The following is a 19,719-nucleotide window of genomic DNA, read 5'->3' on the forward strand; positions in this document are numbered from 1 at the left end:
GGGGGACATAGGCAAGTAAGCAACAAACTTGCAGTATGCCGTGTTGGGTGTGGAGATGGAGAGACCGCAGGAGGCTTAGGAGAGCACAGGAAGGACCTGAACCAACTCCGCACTGGGCAACAGACGACCCTCCTCTGGGTCCTGGGAGACACTGGACTTTGAGCCGGGGTGAAGAGTGCTGGGAACAGTTGGAGTGGGGGAGGGAGGCGGGGCCTGAAGGCAAGGGTGGTGATAACATTGTTAGCAGCTGGCTGGATCTAGCTGGAGAGCAGTACAGAGGGAGTTGGGGAAGTGGTGAGAGGGAGGTCCGAGCCATAGGCAGAGGCAGAGTCCTGATGAGGACTGTGGCATTCTGGAACACTGGACATCATCCTAGAGGGCATGGGGAGCAGAGCTGTGAGGATTCCAAGCCAAGTGGTGGTTTTGGTTGCAGAAGAACCCCCTTGGCTGGACCCTGAACAGTGGATGGCAGAGGCACAGAACATGCAGGGGGCCTTAGGAGATGCTCACCCTCGTCGTGGGGAGCGAGGATATTGTGGTAGCTGAAACTAAGCTGGTAGCGAGAAGAATGGAGAGATATGACTCAATTTCAAGATACACATTGAAGATAAAAGCAATGAACATGGTGTTTTGATAAGCCCTGGTTGCCTTGCCTGGCCCACTGGCCTCTTTCTCTGACTATTCGCCTCTCCAGCCTCTGCCCAACATCTTCATGATCACAGACAAACGTAAGACTCAGAGGACTGAGTCAGCCTTGCAGGGGATCTTTGGTTTCCTATGAGTCATGGGCGACATCAGAAGTCTTTTGGGCATATTCAGACCAGCATGCATCCAGAATTTTTTTTTTTTTTTTTTTTTTTTAAAGATAGAGCAGTGTATTTCAGAATCACCTGCAAAAAAAAAAAAAAAAAAGAATCAAACCTAAATATTTTGCTGGGTCACCAGTCCAGTGGGCTGGACAGAGCAGGGACAGATGAGAGCCTACTCAGTTTGGTGGTCAAGATGTGGCCAGGGCAGAGAGCCGGTGGGTGGGAAAGATGATCGTAGGCATATTGATGCTACAATACTGTGTGTCCTTGGGAAGGTGCAGAGCAAGGGCCACCTCAGGGGAGACGGGAGATAGACTCTAGCAAAGGATCCGAGAAACATCCTTGGAAGATGTGGGCATAGAGGAGGATTGATCTCTTTATGTCTTCTCTTCCTTCACAAATATCTTGAAAACTTTAAGCAGAAAAAGAGAAACAAAATGAAGACATCATGCCAAGCATTCCGCTAGATAAAATCACGTGCATGCGTGTGCGCACACACAGAGACACACACACACATTCATATAGGTTTGAGGAAGGCTCAGCTTTCTGATATAGGTTGATCCCATCACAGGCATAAACCAGAGTCTGGGGGAGTGATAGCTGGCTTGGAAGAAGGGATTCCTTTCCCTCTTTCCTTCCTCTCTCTCTTTCCTTCACTTGCAAATTCATTGCCCTCTTCCTGCCAAATGCCAGTTAGCACAGAAACCTGAACATGGCGAGAGGTCTCTCCGTTCCGAGCACCGTCCCTTGGAGGGGAACCAGTAAGACTGGAGACTTCTCCCGGGAGCTGAGCCAGGAGAGGCACTGGGAACTGAGGTGGAACTGGAACGGGGTGGGTGGCAGGTGAGAAAGGCGTGGAGAGGTGCTGGCCACAGGAGGAAACGCCCAGAAGAGAGCTCGGTCTGTGTGGACGCTCAGCTACAGCACCCCTGGAGAGGAAACGTGTCTCATCGCACTGTCGGGTGATGTGCTTTTCTGATCTCACCTGAGTGAATAAGAAAATTCATTGTCTTGGCAGTTCCAAAATTGGGAGTCTCCTTGTGGTGCCCAATAATAGTGCATGTTCAAAATAGCCTGACACATTTCAATTCCCAAGTGTCTCTTGCTCGAGGGAATAATGCCAACTAAAGTTCTGTAAGTGCGCAGAAAACTTGCCTTGGCAAATGTCACATACTTTCAACTTATAGAGGTCCTCTTGTTATCCTAGATGTTATTTCCTAATGACTTAGGTATCTCCAACCTTTGTATGAAAGCAGCTTTGGGATATGGCACTGGGTGCTTAAGATCCTGGTACAACTGTGTTTGGAACTTTGAAATTCATTCTTTTCTTTTCTTTCTTTCTTTCTTTCTTTCTTTCTTTCTTTCTTTCTTTCTTTCTTTCTTTCTTTCTTCTTTTTGTTTTTAGAGCAGTGGAGGGTGAGCAAGCAGTGGGGGCTTGCGGGATGGGCAAAGGGAGAGGGAGGGAATGAATCCCAGGCAGACTCCACACCCAGCACAATCCCCACTCAGGGCTCCATCTCATGACCCTGAGATCATGACCTGAACTGAAATCAAGTCAGACACTGAAAAGTTGAGCCAGACAGACGCCCCTGAAATTCATTTTGAAGGCTGATCTGCATCTAAGCTTTGCCCAGAAAGCCATAGTGTGGGTTTTGTCCAAAGTGTTCCAACCTATCAGAGGGGCTGCCTTCCAAGCACCCACAGGCGTCTTTCCTTTGCTAGTGGCATTCGGGTTCTGCCTTCTCTGCTACAGGCTGCTATACCCCCCCCCCCCAAATGGGCCCTTCCCCTGACTCAGGTCCTGCACTCCCTTTTCCGGGTCAGCTTCCCTGCTTCCCAGGCCCGCTGCTGGCACAAAAACTCCTCCCGCCCCCGCCGCTCAGCCCGATTTTCATTTTTATGACTTGCCAGCTATGACAAGACAGACCGGCTTCCTGGGAACGGGAATTTCAGCCCAGCCACCATGGAGAAGCCACACTGAAGGTCAAAACCGCTGGCAGAGCTGGGCCGCTTCCTCCCCACACACCGTGTGGGTGACTCATGGCGACTTGGAGGACACCGATGAAGATAAAGGTCATTTGGGTTTTCAAAGCAGCCTGTTAATTGCTGTTTTTTAAAAAAAATACCAAAGCTGTTTGAGTTTTACAACTATCAAAAGGATTTGGTAATCACACTAAGAGAGCACGGGGAACTTTTCATCTTTGAGACGCTTAAAAACATTAATTAGTAAGAGCACGGTACCTGGTGGAAAAAGGAAAAGCCTTGTTGTCTGGACATGCCCAGTTGTGTTTCTCCCACCTTCCGGCTGCTTTGGGACACACCCACCGGGCTTCCCTCCTGCGTATCTGGGCTTCTCATCTTCCCATGCGCAGAAAGGATTTTATCTCCATATACAGACTAATCGGGACATCGCGGTGCTTGTCCCTGCCATCCTGTCATCTAGCTTACTTAGCAAGGTCTGAGCCCCATTGCGGCACACCACTAGAGGGCCAGCACCATTCTGATGGAGATCCCAGCTACCACGGTGCCCTCGGATGCTACCAGGCTTGTCTAAGACTCTGAGTCAGATACTGGCTAATGGGCCTGGCGTTACTTGTCCTGTATATGTGGCCCGATGCCAGCTCTGTGTATGCCTTCAGTGAGTCCTTACTTGTTCTCAATATGAAACTGACTCTTGCATGGGCTTCGGCCATGGTTCTGCACCCGCTTACCATGCCGGCTGTGTGCGGCGCTGTGGGTGGTCGCCATCGGAGCTGAGACCCCCTCCAGGGAGGCAGTGCGGACGGTGGTGAGGACCCAAGGCTCAGCTACCGAGCAGAGGTGGGGTTGAATCTCTCAGTCCTAACGTCAATCAGCTGTGCCGCCGCCACATGGTCTGCATCCCTGGACTCCGCATTTGCCTGTACGTGGGGGCGATCAACCCTCCAAGGAGGTACACGCTGCGTTTAGCACCGTGCCTGGAAGGAGAGCATTCACTCTTCCTGAGCAATGATAGGAGGGACAGGAGAAGCTGGCTGGCAGAAAACTGTCTCTCTCTCTCTCTCTCTCTTTCTCTCTCTCTCTCTCTCTTTTTTTTTTTTTTTTTTTTTTTTTTTTTTTTTTTTTTTTTGGCTAAAGGCAGTCACTTGGAAAGCAGAACAGATTGGTTGCTACATTTTATAAATTCCTTGTGGGAGAAACAATGAACTTAGAGAGCTGGAAGCAATAACTGCTTCCAAGGACTTACCTTTGGGCCAGCTAGCCGAATAGTGGGTGGCGATGCCCTTGTTATCCGTTTTATGATAGCAAGGGCAATATTTTGTTTTCCATTCTTGCCCTTTTTGGTATTTTCCAAATTTTCTACAGTGAGCAGTTTTTACATGGAAAATCGGGGATCGGGGTGGTGGGTACTTAAAAAACAGCAAAAACTTAAACTAAACGTGGACTCTCGCTGGGAGAGCAGTGTCTGATACTCTGCTTCTACTGAGTCTCCGCTGACTGGGGCCACCCCCTCTGAGGCTGGATCTTGCATGACAGCCAGAGAACTTGACTTGCAAGCTCTAGGGGACAAAGCTATAGCCCTGTCTCAGGCCTAACTGGCCACATGGCCTTGGGGCCACATCCTGTTTGCGACCCTTCCCTTTGACCTTGAGAATGGACTGCAACACCAGGTTGAACTGCCACTTTCAAAGTCTAGAAATATGATTAAACAGCCACACTGTAAAGAAACATTGTATCCCATGAGCTTTGGCACTGGGTGGAGGCAGGGGCTGCCACATCCCTGAATGGGTAATGACGTTAGCATTTACTGGTGTTGGACTAGTGAGTGTTTCTCGAGACTGTTTGTTAGAAAATACCCTGTGCGGTGCCACATTTGTGCCCATTTGCTTCCCACGCCAGCCCTGTGAGCTGAATGCTATTACCCCACCCTGCAGACGAGCAGCAGGGGGCTCAGAGAAATGCACGCCCGCCACGGAACATGCAGCCCGTGTGTGATTCAGAGATCCAGGCTGCTACCTGCTCTTCCAACTGCCCTGATGGGCAAGCAGTGGGTCATGACCTACACCCTGAGTGCAGGAGACGACCCTGCTCAGACGGCTTCTCCATGCTTTGCTGAGGCTTCCCCAGGCCTGGCTCAGTGCCTGATAAGTGTATTTGTGGGGGGGGGGGGGGATGTAGGTGAGTATAGGAGAAAATAAGGGACTGGATGGAGGCAGGAGGGAAGGAATGAGGTGCCCAGGAGCCATTAGGCCATGCTGTCTTGTGCGCAGAGGAGAGAAGATGTGCCTCCTTTCCTTCTCCTGAAAGGACTACTTCAGTCAGTGGCAAAGGTGTTCACCAGCCGAGGGCCTTGCCGGCCTGGGGAGAGAACATCTGCCCAGACAGTGGCTGGCTCCCCGCCCTTGGCCACACCCCTGCGCCAGATGGCATTAGCTCTGGGCAAGTTCTCTTCCTCTCCAGTTGTGGGCCTCCCAGCCCCATCTCCTTCCTTCCTGTTGGCAGCATGGAGCGGCACGTACAATTTATCAATTATTAGCATACACAATATGCGTCTCACGGAGGCTGTACGGCTGTATGTAGATGATTTTCTCTGGGCCTTCCAAAAAACGCTCAGGGAAAGCAAAGGCGTTTTTGGTTTTTTTAAATGAACATGAACGTGACCATCACCTTAGCCCATCCTGTTGTGCTTCCGGAAGTCGGTCTGTAGGTAACCCCAGCGAGCACACTCACGGAATCCGGGAAACACCACCTGGCGGGTTCAGGCGCGGAAGGCGTGCCCCCCGATGGCTCCAGCTGGCCCCTCAGATGGGTGCCCATCCTGTCCCGTCCTCCTGGGCCACAGGCTGGTTTGTGTGTTCACCACATCTGGCCTTTATTTGAAACCCCACCTCAAAGTATTTCATAGCACAGAATATCTTTCCTTATTAAATTCTCCCCCACATATTTTTTTCATAAAACAGGCACCAAAAACTACAAACCTACCCATGGCTCTCAAAGTATCTGTTTATAAACCTTTGGAAACCGTTCGCAATTCGTTAATCACATTTTCAAAGGAAGTTACAGTTTATAGATACACTAACAAATGCCATATCCGATGCCTCAGCCCCAGTAACGAGATCCTCACGCAGGGAGAGAGGGAGTGGAGCTGGTGGATCCAGGATGTGTCAGAAGCTAAATCCGGAGGGACAGGGGAGAGCTGACCCAGGAGGCTGAGGTTTACTTCTGTTTCTGTCACTCTTACTCTGTGGCCTCACATCTCTTCTCTCGTGGGGAGAGTCGAGAGAGGGGATCAGCCATACTCAAACACAGTAGTCTATCTACAGTGACAGTGAGATAGATATTTTTCAGGTTACATGCTCCTAAAACACTGTCAGGAACACTTCACTTAAAATGTACTTTAAAAGTGGTTCATTTACAAGGGAAAATGTTAAAGGCATTAAATATATCCAAGTTAGAACTCTAAAGTTCCTTATGCTTAAAACCCGAGCCAGCTTAAAAAAATAAATAAATAAATAAACTTTAAGAAGGAAAAGAGGTAATGTGGAGAGCGTATATTTGGTACCTGAAACATCCAAGGGCATAAAGCTTTCAGGTGCAGCTTGATCCAGGCACACACACCATGTTTTCAGGACTCTCTCCTATTTTTTTCTCTGCTTGCTCTGCGCTGGCTTCATTCTCAGGAAGGCTCTCTCCAAGCAGAAGCAGAGATAGTTAAGAGGAGCTCAAGTTCACATCCTACCACCTTAATGGTTCTAGCAGATGTGCACTCCTCCACAGCTGGAGGCCATGCACAGCTCAAGTGTCTTCCTTGTGGAGGTCTCATCTCTAGCCTTCCCATACGCTCTCCTAATGGGAGAGAAGATAAAGGTGGACCTCAGGTCATTATGCTGGAGTGTACTCATCACCCTCAGCCTGTCTTATTTTATGCAACAAGCCACTGATTTTTCCTTCTCTCATTCAAAATAATCACTCTGCTACATTACTGCTTGCATTCTGAAGGAGCTCACCCATTAATAAAGACCCCCATGGGAAGCGTTTTAGACTGGTCTCCCAAACCCGATTAAGCAGACATTGTAGAGGGCCATTCCCACAATGGCGTTCTAGAACAGGTATCCCCAGCCATGCCTGTTTCCTTCCGTGAAATGAAATTACTTAGACTCACTGGCTTGTGGACCAGCCCACTGTGAATGCCTCTTCACCTCCAGGTTTCCTGAATATCAAAAGTGCAAAGTACTGAATTCCTTCCATAGTTATAAGAAAAGAAATGAAGAAGGACATCCAAGAGTGGTCAGAAGTCAAGGGTTCACTTACAGATCTGTGGATTACAGAATTGCCAAATACCATCTGAAAGGACTTGGGGCTTTGTAGCACAGGTATGAGTTTTTCTGCTGGGACAGTCTCGAGTCCCAGCTGAACTATAATCCACAAGTCTCCGTGCATAAGAGATGTGGCTTCTGTGAATCACTGAATGGGTCACCTGCATTTTAAGGAAATGACCTGTTAGCCAACTGTAAACGATGAGCCTGTGTCTTGGCCAGCAAGCTCACAGCTCTCAGGAGTCATGCTAGCTATCTATTAAGTCTTGATTCTGTGCCAGGAATGGCTTTGTCCATTTGCATACAGTATCGAGTTAATCTCTCAACCTACCATTGCCCTGGAGGTACTCTTGCTTTTCCTATTTTGCAACTAAGAAAAGGGGACCGTGGAGGAACTTGGCGCCCTGCTCAGGATCACAGGCCCACTAAGTGGCAAATCTACTCTCATAAAGACAAATGGACATTTTCTGAGGCTAAGGGAACATTGGGTGCTTGGGACCTCGGGAGTCTTTTTAAATTTCTTTAGGAGCATTTGAAATAACGTGAGCTTCAGCCATGAAACTTGGGTCAGGGGCTGGTGATGGGTGGGGTATGTCCTGCCCCATGCTGGCTGTGGGATCTTATCTAAAGTGTCCTTTTACCCATTATTTAGCTTGTGACCGCCTCTTTTCCTGTATGCGTGGTGGGCAATAAACTGACCTTGAAAAGGCAAAATTAAGGGTGATAACCTACAAGCAGGTCCTTGGAGAAGAAAGACAGACTGCTTCATTGGCTTTATTTATAGTACTGGGTCTTTTCTAGGTATCTGATAAATGTATTTGAATAAATTAATAAAGGAGCATTTTGAAATAACCAAAGGAAGTACTTCTCACCAAAAAACAAAACAAAACAAAACAAAAAAAATCGAACAACAACAAAAACCATTTTAGACCTAGCATTGTGCCACCCACGAAAGCTCTGCCTTTAATGCCCAGAAGCTGGGGTGTGTGGGCTTCTGGGGGCAACTAGCAGCTCTCAGGAAGGCTCTTACCAAAATGGAGCTTGGAGGCTGTTAGGCAGTTAACAGAGGTCCGAGAGCATCTGACTCTGCCTTCTTGAAGGGATGTGGCAAGTCTTTTAGCATCCTGTGGCCCCTTCCCCATCGCACCTCCTCCCTGTGAGACATGGGTGACAGCTCCACTTGCCTCCTTCTGTTCCTTTCACTCAGCCCCCGCCTGGCTCTCGCAAGGGCTGGAGCTTCCATGAACACACAAAGTTTCCATAACGGGATCCAACTGCAAATCTGCTGTCATTTACGGCGGCCTCTGAGGCAGCCACTTCCCCTCCTCTTTGTCTGCGATGGATCCGATGTCCTAAAACTGACCTTGAACATCTGTGAGTTGGAAAACCTGAGAGAAGGGAGTGGCCAGGTGGCTGACCCAGGTGACCCGAGCCCACTGTCCCCAGTGCAGCCTTCCTGGGTGGGGGCGGGGTGGAGTGGGCACACTCCAGAGGCGTCCCAGGTCTCCTGAAATGCACTTGACAAGAAGAATAAAAGGGCGGGAAAACCACTAGACTCTGTTTGGCCCCACAGTGGCCAGGATCTACCCTGTCTGGCCTCTGTCCCCTTGGTCCTACTGGAGGCCCATTCAGATCTGTGTGGTTCAGCATCTCGGCAGTGACCTTCTCCTTCACAACAATGTGCCTTTAGCACCTGTGTCCACAGCAGCCAAGCAGCGTCCAAAATAGTAACCTGTGCTTTGGGGGTCTGAAAACACAATGACACTGTCCCTTCTCAAATCTTACCAATTCAATCCAAAGACGACCAACTTAGGGACCGAAAAAGAAAAAAACTGTACATACATAGGTATTTTTTCCAATATGCCATTGGCCATAGCTTATGAACTTAAAAGGGGCTGCTTATCTTCAGCCTGCAGTAGAGGGCAGACTTTCCTACATTATAAACATCCCAACCACCAGCATTAAAGGCCCTGAGACACAGGAACGTCCAAACATACACCTGTCCCGCGGATAAAATGGTAGTCTTGTGGGGTGACTAACACCAGTGATTTAGGGTGAAAAAAGAAAAACCACTCTCCCAGTTCTTAAGACACTTAGGAGCTTTTCTAGAGAAATGCCCTCATGGCCCTTAAATCTGGCAGTGACTCCCAGCACCCACATCCACTCTGGGCACAGAGGCCGTACTCAGTTCAGTCCTGCTGCGGCCTGTGTGATAGCAAGTAGTAGGCTCCGTGTGTCTACAAAATGTCGCCAGGATGTTGAGCCCAACTGCGGAGACCAGTGCTTTTTGTTTCCTTGCCGAAGGGTATGGCATGGGTTTGAGACTGGATTGGGGGGTGGGGGACAAAGGGATAGCACGACATATTTGGTAAACTGTGAAAAGCCCTTTCCTGGGTCACAGAGGGATGGCTTTTAAAACTTCGGGGCAGAGGAGGAGCTCCCCTATTCCACAAAGGTGCCATCCAGGCAGGGGAAATCTTCGCTTTGCTTCTGGTGGATTCGGAGGCAACAAGTCCAGTAGGTAAATTCACATCCAGGAACATCAGCTCGTTATCCTCCCCAGCTCGGGCCAACTGGCCTGGGCTTTGCTGCTTTTACAGTCCGTCGGATTGTACCCCGCTGGGTTCTCTCCAGTGTCTCTTCACTCTGTCCCCAACCAAGAACCAGGGCTTGGGGAGGTACAGGCTGTCCTGGCCGATGATTCATGGAAATTTTTTTTTTCTTTTCTTTTTTTTCTTTTTCTTTATCTTCTCTTGCTGCCAGTACGAAGAAGGAAAAAAGCGAAGGAAACCTAACTACAGTAGCGTTGACCTCTCTGAGGTGGAGTGGGAAGACCGGGACGATGTGGTAAGTGACTTGATTTCTGAGCCCGGTGAGGCGGGAGCACTCCAGGGGACCCACTTCTATACCTGGTGGCCACCTGAGCAGCTGGCCGAGCCCCTCCTCTCCCCCTCCCCCAGGTCACCTGGACCCCAGAGGGATGTGAAGACAATGGGCTCTTCTCATGGCATTGGGAGTTTATAAGTCTCCTGCTGGCTGGGACGGTTATGGCTCAGCCAGCCACCTGCCTGCTTTGCGCCGTCGGCTGACACCATTCCCTGCCGGGTTCTGATCCCTTCTGCTGTGGCTTCATGCAGACCCTTCCTCAGTGCAGTTTAAGGGATCTGCCACCTCAGGGGAGCCTGGCCCGAGCCCGGCTGGGCAGCAGAAGGCTGTGCCCACCATCCAGTCAAGGCCAGACGAACTTGCCAGGATGCCATGGGCACAACCCTTGCTTTCAGAGAGTCACTCAGGACCCCTCTGCATGGATGGCGGTCTGTGTCCTGGGCTGTCCCCCTTCCGGCCACACTGCGAGGGCACACTCGCTCCTTCCCCACCCAGACTCAGCCTTCGGCACCGTATCAAAAGCCTTCCTCCTGCCCATCCGTCTCCTTGTTATTTCCTCAATAAATCAGCTTTGTTCGACATGGCTGACTTTGCGTGAATGTAGGCAGACTGTCCTTAATTAAATGGTCACTTCCCGTGAGTTCCTGCCTGGATCCTTGCTCTTGACTTTCTCTGTGGTCCGCCCATGCCAGGACCACAGCTCTCTGCCCGCATCCTCCCTGACGTGTCCTGGGGGTCCTTTCTTCAGTTTGACCGCGGAGAGAGCCGGGGCTCTTTCGCTCAGTCTGTCCTGCTTTCCAAAGAGTTGTTGAGGGGAACCATTTGGACTCCCCAGCTGGGTTCTCTTGCTGTCATTCTCTTCTCTTTGGGTCCTGTGCTCCCAGGACGTCTCAGCTAGCGTAAATCTTGGCGTTTCTTCCTGGCCTGTAAAAGGCAAGAAGCATATCTGAGAAGTGTAGCTGATTTCCTTCATCTGTACTAGGACTCTTGGAACTCAAGTTCAGACAAAATAACTACTGTTTGGTAAAAAAACAACTCCCTCACCTGCCCTCTTTCCCCCGCCTGCTGGTGGCCTGACGTCGGGTCAGCTCAATGACCTGGGAGGGTTTTTACATCTTGTTCCTTAAACAGGGTCATCAGGGTCTTTCGGTTGTGCCACACCCCGTGTCCATGCTCTCCCTTTTCCCCCTGCTCTGACCGAGAAGCAGGCTGGCGCAGCTGGGAGGGGCGCTGCCGGGGCATTAGCCCGCCTGGGTTCCAATCCCATGATGGCAATCTGCTGCCTGTTGGTCTCAAGCACACAGTTATTCTCTCTGTGCCCCAATTTTGGTTTTGGTCCTTCTTTTCCCAGTAAAGTGAGGATGATGATGATCCTACGTACATCGGACCTGTTGTGACTCTTAAATGTGTTAACATGCTGAAAGATGAAAATGCCTGTCCACCACAGTGTGGACATGGGGAGTGTCTGTGACCGTGGCCGGTCTCTGTACTATTCTCATCAGCATTCATCCTCGGGTAACCCGTTCACGAATGAATGCTCCCCATGGTTTTGCAGCTGCTAAATTGTCTCGTGAGTGTCTGAAGGGGGTGTTCCACTGTTTTCCTTTCTCTTCCATCTTCACTTTATCAGTTGCTTTATTTTGACTCCACTGGACCTTTTGGTTTCCTTTCCCAGAAGGCTGGAACCTTGTCGTCAGCATGCCTCCCCCTCCCTTCATCCCATCCATTTGGATCAATAGGGGAGGGAAACTGCTTTACGCTCATTCTCACGTCGGAGCCCTCACATTATGTTGCTGGAAGAGATTTATGGCTTGGCTCACTCTAACCATTGCCGGCACGCTAGTGAATTTTCGAGGAGCTAGTATCTCCTTTTATTAATGGTGGCTTCCTTGCTCTAACCTCTTTTCTCATCGGAGCTGCGAGCATCGGATTCCCAGCCTCTTACATGTTCTTCACCTCCATCCAACTCCCAGCACTGGGTTTTCCGTGTCCACCTGCAGAGTTACCACATCTCCTGCAAGTTCACTGCTCTTGCTCCACTCCAGCTGGTCTCTCGTGGTCTCTCTGGTTTGGGTCTCTTGTCTTACTTCCTTGAGGAACATGGTACACTCCACGTGTGAATTCCTTCACCTCCAACACATCTGGGGAAGGTCGCCGTTTCTCTCCTAGAGATTTGCACTCGCTTGACTGGAGAATACTGGAACCTACACAGAGAAGCTTTGTAACATTGACATGTCATCCCACATGCCCATGTGTGCACCACTGGGGTTGGCATGTAAGTGACAGAAGGCGGGCTTTGGGTCAAGATCTAGGAAAGACTGTGAAGCAGAGCCTGCCCAGCTGCAGAGAACTCCTTGGAAGGAGCTTCCTACTTCTCTTGGCAGCCCGGCTCTTGTTGAATGTAATGATGGTATTTATAACATAGACCCTGTGTCCTTCCAAAAAAGATGTGAGGTCACAAATACTATTAAAACATGTGCAAAATAGACTGGCTAAAATTAGAATCTTAAAAAGAGGGAGAAAAATTAGAAGCCATTTAGAGGTGTATGAACAGGACATCTGGGCCAGTCTCCAGGCGACTTAGGCATCACATCAAAATACAATGAGTAAGGAGGCTCTTTGGAAACCCAGAAGCCAGGAAGGGAACCCGAGACACCCATAGCCTGACCTGAATCACCAGTGTTGGTCACCTCTGGGAAGGAAAAAAATCTTTTAAAATGGAGTTTATCCTTTGGTTCTAAATTCCTACAGATGGTTGAAGGACTTAAGGATGGCACCTTTCTTCCTTCTTTTACCTTTTAGTCATTCCTAAAACTTTCCACTGTGAACATGATTATTTCTGTGAAAAAAACAAAAACAAAAACCAGAAAAACCCCACAAATGTAGATAATCATAACTGACGTAGCGAGTCCTTCCTATATGCCGGCACTGTTCCTGGTGCTATGCGTGGAGGAACTTGCGGAGTCTACACAGCAGTTTTACAAAGTCAGTGTTACTGCTGTCCTCATCTTGCTGTAAGGAAACTGAGGCAGAGAATGGATTGGTCCACGGGCATGGCGTGTGGATTCCAACCCAGGCCACCTGGCTCCAAAGCTCTTGATCAACTTTGTTATGCCATTGAGTCCAGGAGTCCTTAAAGACTCTGTGTCAGTGCCCTCACAGCATTCCCACAGCACCCTCCCCTGAGGGGTGCGGCCGAAATAGGGAGTCCTTGCAGCCAGCTGCTGAGCAAATGCTCGCCATGGGGTGGCGCTGTAAACACCCGCCCCAGTTGGCCTCGGCCCCCTGAAACCCCTTCTGCTGCCCTGTGAGCCTTTTCTGCAGCTCTCCAGTCAACTCACATTTTGCCTTCCCCGCGATGATTCTGTGGAAAATTTCCTTCGAGTCTTTTCTTTCTAAAACTCCATAAACCTCTTCTCCTGGGGTAAATTGATGGGAACTTGCCCCATTAGTCTGTTCTTCTTCACACCCACTCCAGTGTCTCTGCAGCTCATGCTTGAGCCCTGGGTGGCCAGACCAAGTGCAGCTCCCCCCCCCCCGCCCCGCCCCCGACACAGAGAGAGAGAGAGAAAGAGAGAGAGAGAGAGAGAGGATTTTGATTTTGTTGTATGGATACTCTGTGCCCGAGTCTGTTTTCATATCCTGGTTAAACGCTTGCTTGGAAATGACAGACCTGTCTATCTCCTGCTTCTCCCTTCCCCTTTCATGTCTTGGCTTGACCCACATAGTTTGGTCTTGGGGGCCTGGAAGTGGGTGCCACCTGCGCCCCAGGAAAGGTGAGGCTCATGTTCTGATGTGGAGAGCAAACCACTGTCAGCAGAACCAGAGATCATTACACACTTATGCGTAAAACCCAAGGCGGCCAGTGACCCTCTGGGGGAGAGCTTCCTTAACGAGCTCGAGCACAGGAGGAAGAGTCGGAGGCTGTGATGGAACCAGAAGCGTGACCAGCAGCTTGTCATGGGGGTGCTCTGAATGGTCCTCGAGGCTGTTGCAGCTCTGGGGTGTGGGCGAGAGAGAGACAGTCTCACTGGGCGCTCCACAGAAACGCATCCGATCTGGATAACGCAGGACCCAGGAGAAGGAGGGTGTTTCCCAGAGAGGCCGGGGAGCTGATCACCATCCCCAGAAAACTATTTCTAACCAAAGAGGTTAAATAAATCTTTCTTTTATCAACCCCACTGTGGCGAGAGCTGCTTTAATGTCCGCTGCATTATCACGCTTGCATCAGATGGGGAGAAATAAAGGCGTATTGTTGATGTTTTACTTTGCTCTCCTTTGGCGCTGTGAAGTTGAACATTGGCACGTGTGATTTTTTTACTGACTACGTAATATGCTAACATTGGGGCACACCCACACTTGCTTGGGAATATTCCTCCGCCAGGCCATTTTCATTTCTCCAGGGACTCACTGCTGTAATCCAGGTCGTGGAAATTCGAGGGCCATTTGGCTAGTTCTGAAGAGCACCATCGGTCTTTGCCCTTCCTGGCCTGGTGGGGACCGCGAGCTTCAAGACTCCTTCCCTATTCTGGTCTCTGCTCTGGGTCCCTCCGCCATCTTGTCTTATAAACTGACCCCTGGGGCAGTGTTGCCACTGACTGGCCATAGTGTTTGGGGCAAGTTGCTCCCCTTCTCAAACCTCAGTTTCCTCCAATGGAAAAGTGACATTTCTAGATTGTTCTGGTCTCATGGTGCTGTATTCTCACCCCACAGTCTGTTGAAAAGGCGCAAAATCCCCCTTTCCTCCTGTGATCACGAGGTCAGAAACTACCTTCCTCTCAGCCCCAGTTCACAAAACCCAGAACTTGTAGGAAAGTTAAAACCTAAGACTGTTGTCTAGTCAAATTTAAAACCTTTTCTTTCATTAAAAAAAAAAAATCCAGAAATAACAATACATTCTTTTTTGTGTTCATGCTGTACCATTGTTATATTAATGCTTTAAATTTGTCTAAATGCGTTCTCTCCTGATTTGGGAAGCAAAACTAACAGCACGGGCTTCAGGGACAGAGAGCCTGTGTGACTATAGGCAGGTTTCGTAACTCTGTGCCTCAGTTTCTCCACTTGTAAAATAAGAAAAATGATGCCTTATTTTGAGGGTTTTAAAACCTGTGTCTGGCACATTGTAAAAGCTCAAAAGATGGTATCTGTCCATATTATCTGGGCTTTATAAGACCGATCAACACAGTTGCATAGCACCTGACACGATCCCTGGGGTCTGGGAGTCCTCGCTCAGGACACTTTTGATGGAATGAATGAAAAGGAGGAAATGGAGCCACGGAGTGGTCACGGAACCAGGGTGTCATGGGTAAGACTTGGGTCTTGACACCCTGGATTATTTCTCTTTGGTGGCCTGCCTCACCCGCAGGGGGTGAGGAGCAGCAGTTTTAATGCAGGAGTTGGGGGGAGGTCACAAAGTCCATGACTGGTCCATGAGCAGCACTTACAAGCCATGAAATCTATTGAAAGAGGAGACAGCGGAGAGCATCACAGAGGAAGATCTATTTCTCATGTGCCTTAGAGTCGAAGTTTGAAGAGTGTTGGTTTAGAGCATGGGCCTCCGTGTCAAGCAAACTCGAGCTTGAATCCTGGTCTGGCATTTGAAGTGGGGGAGGGCGGTAGTGATGATGAGGGTGGTGGGGACGATGGTGGGGACAGCTAACATCTACTGAGTGCTTAGGGTGGATGAGGCACTCTTCTAAATATCAGCTCATCTACTTCTCACAACAGCTCTTGTGACACCCGTGCTGTCAGTAGTTCCATTTTGCAGAGAAGGAAACTGAGGCATAGAGAGAGTAAGTGATTCTTTCATAAGCTCTGGCTGCAGAGTCCTTCACTACAGCACTGTCCTGCCCCACATGTAGGTGGTTAGTAAGTGTAGTCCAAAAGAGAAAGACTGGACTCTGTCAGTGACCCTGGCCTTGGAGCCGCCCAGCCCTCACCCCCCCCTCCCCCGCCACCAGCCCTCACCCCCCCCCCCATGCTGCTTGTTTGGTGCTACTGGGAGTTGGGGGCGGGGTGGTACGGACTCTCTGAGAAGCTTACCTAATCTCCGACCCGCCTGGGGAATGTGAGAGGGGAAGGTCCCAAATGGCTTTAGGCAGGCACCAGAAAGAGGAAAAATGAAAACCATGTTCAAGATAAATCGAGCCGTTCTTAAAAGTTAGAAAGTAGACTTAATTAGGACCAGCTCTCCCCATCCAAAACCACAAAAGTTAAAATGGGAAAATATTTCCAGAAATGCCCATTATGTGTTGTTAAAACATATCTAGAGTAAAATATATGTTTTATTTTATACATGCCTCCAGCTAAAAATTATGCTTTTTTACTCTCTCTCTCCCTCTCTCACAGAAGATGGGAATGTGAGCCCAAATCTAGACGGCCCCGAATCAAATTTAGGTTGCTTGCAAGCTTTGCAGTTTTCTATGGGCCAGATCTTAGTCAAGCTCCTCAGAAGAGAGGAGAGGGAAGAGGATGGGGGAGGGGCGGGCAGGGAAAGCCATGGGGCTGGGAAAGAGCCTTTCCCAACAGGCTGTGGCCTGTCAGCATTTGCCCCTCCTCCACTCACTGGCATCCCCCTCGTCTCCCATTGGTGCCCATGACGGCCCATCTCTCATCACGGCGCCTGCGGTCCATCTCTGAAGCCCACAGAAGGGCCGCATGTAATCAGAAGAGGTCAGCCAGGGAAGAGGGGAGGGCACGAGGCTTGGTGTCCCTAGATGGAACCTCCAAAACTCAGTTACCGGGTCCCCCCGCCTCGGCGGCCTGTCGCTGTAAAGCAAGACTGTTAACCTCACCGGGCTTCTCCAGGAGCATCTGAAGATGCTTCGTGCTATAGAAAGCGAGTCCCTGTCTTCCAGGTGGTTGGTCTTTAAGAAAGCAAAGAAGAGAAAAGAAAAACTTACTGTGTAGGAAAACACCTTTGACTTGGTACTGTTTTGAAAAATGATTTCTTCATGACAAATGAATACCCTTTTTGGAAAATGTGACTTGTCCCAGAGATGTTCTGGCTTCTAGAGTGTTTTCACGCTGGGGGGGTGGGGGAGCTCGGTTCCCGGACCCTCAGGCTTCATCCACATCATGGGTGCTGCCCTGAGGTTCCCAGGAGCACCCCCAAATGGAAGTTGACAGTCATTTATTGTTGTTAGCCTCTCTCCCCCGGCAGGGCAGCTGGATGTTTATTCTGCAGGAACCATGTTTCAGAGGACTGAGCCCAGCATGCTGACTTGGAGCCATTGTGCCCACCCTTTGGTGGGGACACAACCCAGCCCTGTCATAGCTCTGTTTTGCACAAACCACCAAAGTGTCTCCCGAGCTGGAGGACACAAGATGTCCAGATAACATGCAACTGGGGGAAGAGCTAATACCGAACTTTCTTTGATCATTTTAGTTAAGAAATGCCATGGTAAACCGGAAGACTGGGAAGTTCTCCATGGAGGTGAAGAAGACAGTGGACAAAGGGGTACATTTTTTTTTTTTCTCAAACCTTCTTGCCTCTTAATTTAAAACAACCCACTGTGAAAAATGAGCTTTGAAAGCTCTATCTGGAATAAATATCTTTCGCTGAGATCATTTTTCTCTTGTCTTTACTTATCTCAAATGAGATTCATGTAGTACTGTTAACCTGATCATAGTGTGTCCATTTGTTTTTATTTTTTTCTGAAAGCTTCACCTCGCAGACTAACCGTATTTTCTTCTCTCTACGACTTTTTTTTTTTTTTTTTTTTTTCAATCTAGAAACGGGTTTTGGTGATGACAAATGACTACTATTATACAGACATCAAGGGTACTCCTTTCAGGTAGAGCTGACCATAATACATGGACATTCCATCAGATCCATCAGTTGTGTTTGTACAAAACCTGCTGACGCTCTCAGAGCTCATCATCTGAAGATAACCAAACACCCTGCCGAAAGGCTGGAAAGAGTGAGGAAGGGGCTTTTCCCAGGCTGCTTTTGTTTCTGTTTTCCAGAAGGGGGAAGACGGTTCAGGCTCACCTAGGAGAACTCACTCGATTGGTCATGGCTTTTGCATCTCATTATCAAGCAAGTCAGCTTTGGGGGTTCCAGCTAAGGGTGGAGTGGGGGCATTCAGAGGGTTGCCAGGTCCTTAAACCATCTGGCTCACTTGCTGCCCAGTGAGCTCCATTTCACCTTTTATTTCCATGATCAAGCAAGCAAGCCTGTGCACGAGGAGGTAGCATACCCATCCCTCCATGTTGTGCGTCCATTTTAATTTCTCCAAACTGTCCTTCTGTGCCTGTCTACCTCTGGATCCTGTTACCGCTCTGTGGCTGTCCTGAAAGATGGCTTGGCCTCATTGCCTGCTTTCAGACATGCATGTGGCCTCCTAAAGGCTCCTGCTACGATGCCCTTAGTCCTGTCCTGTAACACTTATTTAAGAAGTTATTTCTGTGGGGCTGCTTCACTCCCGAACTGATGCCTCACAGAGCTGAGGAGAGAAAGAATTTCCTGACTCTCGATGAATCAGAAAAATAAATTAGGGCATTGTGTTGTCGTAGACTGCCAGGGATCCTGAGTTTGATTCCATTTGGAAGCAGAGTAGTCGAGGGAACCCATGACCGCTAAGTGGGTTTGTCACACGAAGAGACTATGTTTCCAAAATACATTCTCTTCCTTTAGAAAGGAGCTTAAATCAAGCCCAACAGAAGGGCCAGGGGAGCATCTATTAGACTAGAAGCCCTGAACACGATAATGTGGCCACACCCTAGTGTTGGGAAAGTTTTCATTTCGTCCTAGAGAGGGGATTCATTTTCCCCAGTCGTAAACTCTAGGGTCTGGAAAGCCCCATGTGAGGCTGACTGGGAGGCAGGAGCGCATAAGGTAGTGGTGAAGAGTAGGGCACTTGGTTCTCCCAAGGGCATCTGAGAGAAGCGTGAGCAGTTAGTCGCATCTCTGAAAATGCATGTGGGCAGCCAAGGGCTGCCGGCGCGTCCAGGAAGACATGGCTTTGAAGCAGCTGATTGAACCTCAGAAAAACCAACACCAATGATAACCAGTGGGGTTTTGAAAGTAAACTGTTGGGACAGTTGTTGGCAGAACGTGAGATGGAAATGTGAACATGGAAAATAAAAAGTGAAATCGCAAGTCTATTCCAGTCGATGCCATGGGTTTCAAGGTCTGTTTTGTCTCTCTGCACAGCTTAGGTGTGGCGCTCTCCAGAGGTCACGGGAAATACTTCTTCCGAGGGAATGTGACCATTGAAGAAGGTAAGATGCCGTCTTGACCTGTCTTATCCTTCCGTCCTGGCCATTTCACTCAACTAACTGTCCACTTGATGGGAGCTTGCCTTCCAGATGGTGGGACACCCCAACCCCCAACTCGTGGTGGTCTTCCTGATGATTTCATTTCTTTCTCTTTTGCTTCAATTCACAAAACTGCTGAACCAACCCAGGGTATTATCCACCGACTATATTCTTCCTAGGCATAAAAATTGCTCTCAAGAAAAATACAAAATAGTGTAAAAATTCAAGCCCAGGGAGAATAGCATGGAAACAAAGGTATGCAAGCCTTAGTCTCCTACACGGCTGAGCCACAAATCTTGTTTCTGCTTGAAGCAGTTCAAGTCCAAAGGGAAATAGGATCATTTGGATGATATACACAGGTCCGAAGGAATAAAGAACATTTTGAGATTCCCAAATCCTCTTGTCTTCATAAAGCTCAGGCACATCTAAACTCCCAACAAGTGGTAGCTGTTGTTCTAGTATTTTAA

The 19,719-nt window shown here is 49.1% G+C and overlaps 1 protein-coding gene across 1 annotated transcript in view; it reads left to right on the forward strand.

Annotated features, from left to right (window-relative positions):
- Window positions 1-19,719, forward strand: part of CACNA2D3 (calcium voltage-gated channel auxiliary subunit alpha2delta 3) — an 867,979-nt gene that overhangs the window by 661,339 nt on the left and 186,921 nt on the right. The window contains exons 18-21 of the mRNA XM_059161213.1: window positions 9,869-9,952; window positions 17,379-17,450; window positions 17,726-17,787; window positions 19,149-19,216. Coding sequence (XP_059017196.1) covers window positions 9,869-9,952; window positions 17,379-17,450; window positions 17,726-17,787; window positions 19,149-19,216 — 286 coding nt within the window. The remainder of the gene's footprint in view (window positions 1-9,868; window positions 9,953-17,378; window positions 17,451-17,725; window positions 17,788-19,148; window positions 19,217-19,719) is intronic.

Source organism: Mustela lutreola, chromosome 2 (genome assembly GCF_030435805.1).
Source record: "Mustela lutreola isolate mMusLut2 chromosome 2, mMusLut2.pri, whole genome shotgun sequence".
Classification (NCBI taxonomy): domain Eukaryota; kingdom Metazoa; phylum Chordata; class Mammalia; order Carnivora; family Mustelidae; genus Mustela; species Mustela lutreola.